Source organism: Notothenia coriiceps, unplaced genomic scaffold, assembly GCF_000735185.1.
Source record: "Notothenia coriiceps isolate Sejong01 unplaced genomic scaffold, NC01 NC01_scaffold00020629, whole genome shotgun sequence".
NCBI classification, from domain to species: Eukaryota; Metazoa; Chordata; class Actinopteri; order Perciformes; family Nototheniidae; genus Notothenia; species Notothenia coriiceps.
In genome coordinates, this window is record NW_011353330.1 from 1 (window position 1) to 5,958 (window position 5,958).

At 38.4% G+C, this 5,958-nt stretch overlaps 1 protein-coding gene across 1 annotated transcript; it reads left to right on the top strand.

Moving 5' to 3' along the window:
- Positions 1-1,733: 1,733 nt before the first annotated feature.
- Positions 1,734-4,990, top strand: LOC104952845 (39S ribosomal protein L37, mitochondrial-like). Its single transcript, XM_010779758.1, has 3 exons — positions 1,734-2,333; positions 3,155-3,338; positions 4,855-4,990. Exons 1-3 carry the CDS (start codon positions 1,796-1,798, stop codon positions 4,988-4,990), a joined length of 858 nt encoding a protein of 285 aa, XP_010778060.1. The 5' UTR covers positions 1,734-1,795.
- The last annotated feature ends 968 nt before the right edge of the window (positions 4,991-5,958 follow it).

A 5,958-nucleotide genomic window follows, 5' to 3' on the forward strand; every position in this document is an offset into this window, starting at 1 on the left:
TGCTTTTCTCTTTTGAGGTCATCACATAACGGCATTGTAATACACGGTTCGGCTGCATTAAATGTTACATATCTGCTGTAATTCTCTATTTATAGAGCCTTGATGAGAAGACTTCTAGACAAACATGAGGAACTGCCGCCAACACTGAAAACGTGACGTGGATCATAAATATATCAGCAATTAAACAACATCTTACATTTATTTTCACACAATACATCTCCTCACAGTATCAACACTAATTCGGCTGACTTTTATATTTGATCCAATTGGTAGATAGGCTGTATTTACACCATAAACGTGCACTCCTGATATAAAGGGACACCTAGTGGTTAAAGCATGTTATTGAATTTCATTATTTTTATTATTAGATATTAATAGGATCCCTATAAAGTATATTCATTACTCGTTATTCTCTACTAATAGTTCATAAAAGACTGTGTATAATGACTATTTTGCACATCCCTTTCAAGATTTCAAGATTTTCTAAGGTTTATTGACATACACAAACGGTGTAGTTATGCAATGAATGAAAAACTTTGTGTATACCTCCAGCAATGTTAACTATGTTGAAGCACTTATTTTAACTGACATTATACATATGTATTATACTCTTATATAAGATGTATGTAGATAGTATAAGAAATTTGCGGAATATGACAGTTTAATGGTGGAGGTATACACAAATATTGATAGATGTCTTGTGATGCACTGTTGAGGAACCTGCGACCCAAGTTTTTCATCTCCGGCCTTGTCAGGTATTGAACAATCAATAAATAAAGAACACAGAATTATTAAATATAAAACACAACATTTGTGTGATTATACTAAATGATTTACAAATAAACACCACTGCATATTTACAACTATGTACATCCCTGGAGGTTTAGGGGATAGGAAACACTCAAATTTAAAACATATCATTAATAAATGGGTGAAAATTGCTTGTGCCCATCATGGGCAGCATTAATATATACCCACATGCCAGCTAAGGTCAGAAGAGCTTTATTTAACAGCTGGTCTTATGTTTGTGACCCCTCCTGTTGTTAATTGATAAGCCTGAAACATGCACTTGTCAAGGTTCAGAGGCACATTTTGCAAATATGGCAGTAGCCATCGATCATCTTAAGATAAGATATACTTTATTGATCCCAAGTTGGAAACATTTGCGGAACACATTTATGGTGGTAACAAACAAATGTAACAAAGTAACACATTTACCAACACATGTTCTACGCCACTACATACTTACATTTAAATGTGTGCTGCGTCAGTTCAGCCATTCTCCGCAAGGGTTTTTGAAATTGGTCCGTGCGCAAAGCATTGTGGGGATTTGAAGGACGCGAAGTCTACCCATGTGCAGCCTCGAAATTTCCCCCAAACCAAGGTTGGAAACATTTGCGTTACATCAGCATGTGTAACAGTTGTAAATATGCAGTGGTGTTTAGAGAGAGAGAGAGAGAGAGAGAGAGAGAGAGAGAGAGAGAGAGAGAGAGAGAGAGAGAGAGAGAGAGAGAGACTTTATGCTAAAGTCTTAGAGGCAGAGAGGGAATGGAGTGTGGTTGGTGTTTTGGGAACAAAAGGAGAGGGAGTAAAAGCTACCAGAAAGGCACTGTTTAAATTCTTGAGTGAAACTGGGGTAGGAAAAAGAATTTAACATTAGGTCAGGAAAGAATATAGATTTGTTTAATTTATTTAATGGTTTTATTGATTGATTTTTATTTTTATTTTTATTAGAACATAGGTTAAAGAGTTGGAATGATGTGATGATTCATACTAATGTACAGTAGGTGGCGGTATGCACCTTTTAAGTTGTTTGCAATCCGCCAAAAGCAAGAGAAGAAGAAATCCAACATGGCGGCGCCCTGCAGCAGCATTTACAGGCAATGACTTATGTCAGAATTACAGCTTACATCTTAAAAACTCTGTAGAAATTACATTAGGCGCCAATATGTTTCCGGAAACGGCTCAGTGTCTGAAAGTGGTGGCTCCGCTGTTCTCTCAAACCGTTCTCCTGAAGGACTTGTCCCGGTTGTCCACACATGGAGGAGGAAGCCACTTTCAGGCCCGGAGACACCTCTCCATCAGCCGCTGTCTGACAGCCAAGGTCCGGCCTGTGCGCACACCCCGGGAGAGAGTGGAGATACCCGGGCTGGAGGCAGTCACCTACGGGGAGAAGATGCACTATGTGCCAGGACTGTCCAAGCCTTTCCAGCCGCAGTGGGAGAGGAGCTACAAGGACCCGGGTCACTACCGGTCCCCCCCGGCTCACGAGATGCCGCTGTTCAAAGACAGTTCGTGCTTTGTGTTCAACCAGAGGACCAGCGCTCTGGAGGGTAGGATCCTCACTTCATTACTGTATTACACAAGAAGTACACTGTTGTGTGTACAAATAAGCAGAGGTGAAAGAAGTACTCTGATCTTGTACTTGAGTTAAAGTAGAAATACCAGAGTGTAGGAATACTCTGTAAGAAGTTATAGTCCAGCAATCAAAATGACACTCAAGTAAAAGTAAAAAAGAATTAGCGACTAAATACTTAAAGTACCAAAAGTAAAAGTAGTCATTGTGCAGATTGGTCCATTTCAGAATAATATATATGATATGTTTTATAATGATTGATCTTTAAAGTGTTCTCAAAGCTGGTAAAGGTGCAGCTAGTCTGAATGACTTTGTATACTGCAGGGTAGCTTGTGAATTGACTCCAGGTGGAACTAAAGTCTGAATTAAAACTTGATTATATTTCACATCATTAATCAAGATCTGTAAAGTAACTAAAGGTATTAAATACATGTAGTGGAGTAAAAGTACACAATTAACCTCTGAAAAAATCAAATGGAAATGCTGAAGTAAAGTACAAGTCCCATCAAAATTGTACTTAAGTACAGTACTTGAGTAAATGTACTGACACATACAGGGTAGTTCAAGTGCTTTTTGGAGGATTATTAATATACAGAGTTCTTTCATTTTTCAGAACTGTATTGCTTCGCTGATAATAAAACATTTAATTAACTGCTAAATTACACAAAAACTCTTACTGAACATCCTCTTGTAGTCAGAATAAAAAAAACTACTAATTGCATTTTGATAACATTTGAAATAATTGTAATAATACTTCAAAATGTCACGTCTCTTGAAATCCTCCTCTTTCTGTCTCAGGGGTGCTTCAGGCTCTGTGGTTGACCAAAACCAAACTGATCCCCAGTCTGCCGCCTCAGCTCCTCTCATTGTCAGAGAATCCTGCCAATCAGATCCCAGATCAGGATGAACGTGTGCAGAATGCCATCAAACACGCCCGCTTCTGGGACACCACAGAGGAGCGGCCCGGCAAAGAGAGATACAGGTAGTGTGTCAGGACAACGACGAACATTCAGCGATTAATGTCCGGTCAAGAAGTACATCAACCACTCTTAAGTACATGTTTGATGTACTGACACGGAATACAGCTTTTTTTATAACAAAGTATTCCAAAATAACTATATACTTTTTTTGAATAGAAAATCTACAGCAAATAATTTTTTTGTTGGAGGCTGTAACTTTGGCCAAATTAATCCCAAATAAAACAACTACAAATATTTTTAATTAAAATCGCATTCCCTAATTTGTCCGAAATGCCATCTCTCAAAACTTTTCAAAAAGCCCTATTTACATATTAAGAAGTAATTATTTAAAATTCCCAGTAACTCCCCAATTTAAAACGGTGTAATCCGTCTGTGATTTACCAATAATTTTTTTCAAAACAACATCATTTATGGACTTACTTTAGACAAACCTATCCATAACCTTTTAGTCAATAGTATTGTTATTCTTTGTACATTTTATATCCATAAATCCAAATGTATCAAAGCAAACCCCAATTTATCATTGTCTGTATGTATTTTGCCCCCTTGCTTTTTATTATCTATTTGTGCTACTAAATATTTGTATGACATTTATCTTCACCTTGAACACCAACCAGAAGATTGTTGCTCTCACACTTTGTATGAATGAGCTTCAGTCTGACAGCCGTAGAGCGAGAAGAACGATCCCAAACGGAGATAGAAGTCCACCCGGCTGATCCGCTCAAACACATGATCTCTAGGTCTTTGTGAAGATAGTTCCTGTCTGAAGGACACAGCCAAATTCAAGCTTCTGTCCATTTTCTACAGTGACTTTATCAGTTTCTTTCTGAATATTTGAAATATTATCATCTCGAAGCGCTCACCAAATAAGTCGAGCTCTGGACAAAAACACGCTGCTGGGCTCAGAAAAAGGGGCTATGTGACCACAGGCCCTGAGTTGGTAACTAACAGTTAGTCACTAACTCAGGGGTTCACATGATGAAAACAATAACTTGTTCATTTTAAAACTGTCAATCCTGCACAACCCTCTGAATTTTACCCATCGTACTCAGAGCTACCTCTTTTCATTTCTGCACATATTTGATTTTATTCTAATTTGCTTACATTTTGTCATATTAAACTGTACATCATTTGTTGGTATATCTATATTACTTGTACATATTTCACTTTATTTCATTGCTATAAAAGTTTTTATATAGATTTTTATAATGGTTTTATTTGTTGGTCCTTTTCTTCCGATTGATCCTATTTCACTGTGTTTATGTATGCACCATATACAACAAGGCAACTCGTGTAAACCTACCTGACAACAGACCTGATTCTGTTTTTGATTCTGAAGTGATATACCCTTGAATGAACCTATGTAAGTGAACCATTGTGATAACCTTTGCTTATGATGATGGCTTTAGAGTCTGTGGTACACATCCAGTTTTTTTTAAGCACCGGTACTTTTACCATCCTTGTTTTCACGAGGTCATCACTCTACTCTCGCTCACTGTGTTTGTGTTCGTCTCCTAGCAACACGATGATGGTCAACCTGCTCCACCTGTGTGCGACTCTGCAGAGCAGCCACCCAGCCATTGGACGGAGGATCCAAGCTGAGAAATGCTCACTGGCAACTAAATGGAAAAGAGGTAAACCGCCCTCTACTTAAAGGTGCTGTGGAGGTTTTGATCACCACTGTATGCAACAATCCTTTTGAAAGTGTCTCCTGTTTTCTTTTTGTATATCCTTATCATTCTAGTGCGCATGCAGTTAAACAATACACATTCTTGAGCATTTCACGACATTTCGGTTCGGCAGCAATGACCAACTCAAGCACTGAAGAAGAAAAGTGCTGTAAAGTTTATAAAGAGTGCACGATTCAAACCATTTGAGAGTATGGAATATTTTTGACAGGATAAGTGGAAACACTGGCCAGTTGGTTGTGCTCAGAGGATCACTAAAGTCATTGTGGTTCATTCTGTGAGGACAATTTGTATATATGTACAAAGTACCAGAGGTGGGGACTCGAGTCACATGACTTGACTCGCGTCGCATATTTCTGCACTTGACTTGACTTTGACTTGGTATTCATGACTTGAGACTTGACTTAAGCTTGAGACAGATGACTTGAAAGGACTTGACTGTTTAAAATTAAATATTTGCTTTTTTGTAGTGAGATATTATGTTTAGTTTTTTCGAAAAACGGGTGATTATAGCGTCATGCGCGCAAACCTTGGCAACCCACTAGAAGGCAGGAGTCTCAGTTAACATGGCAGCGGCTAGCTTTACTCCAAAAATAGTGAAGTTTGGATTCAAGGATTATTTTGTCGATGACTGTAATAAGAAGAGAACAGCGGTATGCAGGGTCTGCAGCATAAAGATCAGTGACACGACCACCACAACATCCAACTTAATTCGTCACTACAAAAAAACTCACAGAGAAAGGTGCGTGCATTTGTTGTGTTAGCTAGAAAGCTAACGTTAAGTTTAAGCTACGTTAGACTTGGTTTCAAATCGATTAAGCATTGCAAAGAGAAGACAAAACGGTAAATTAGAACCGCCAAGGGATTCATTTTGACTAACCCTGATACTGACGGGCTGTCAGGAGAGAGAGAGAGAGGAAAAGAGATGCCTTGT

Coding starts and splice junctions, on each gene's coding strand:
- LOC104952845 (XM_010779758.1), top strand. CDS start 1,796: ATGCACCTTTTAAGTTGTTTGCAATCCGCCAAAAGCAAGAGAAGAAGA. Junction 2,334..3,154: donor GAGGACCAGCGCTCTGGAGG/GTAGGATCCTCA, acceptor TTTCTGTCTCAG/GGGTGCTTCAGGCTCTGTGG. Junction 3,339..4,854: donor CCCGGCAAAGAGAGATACAG/GTAGTGTGTCAG, acceptor TTCGTCTCCTAG/CAACACGATGATGGTCAACC.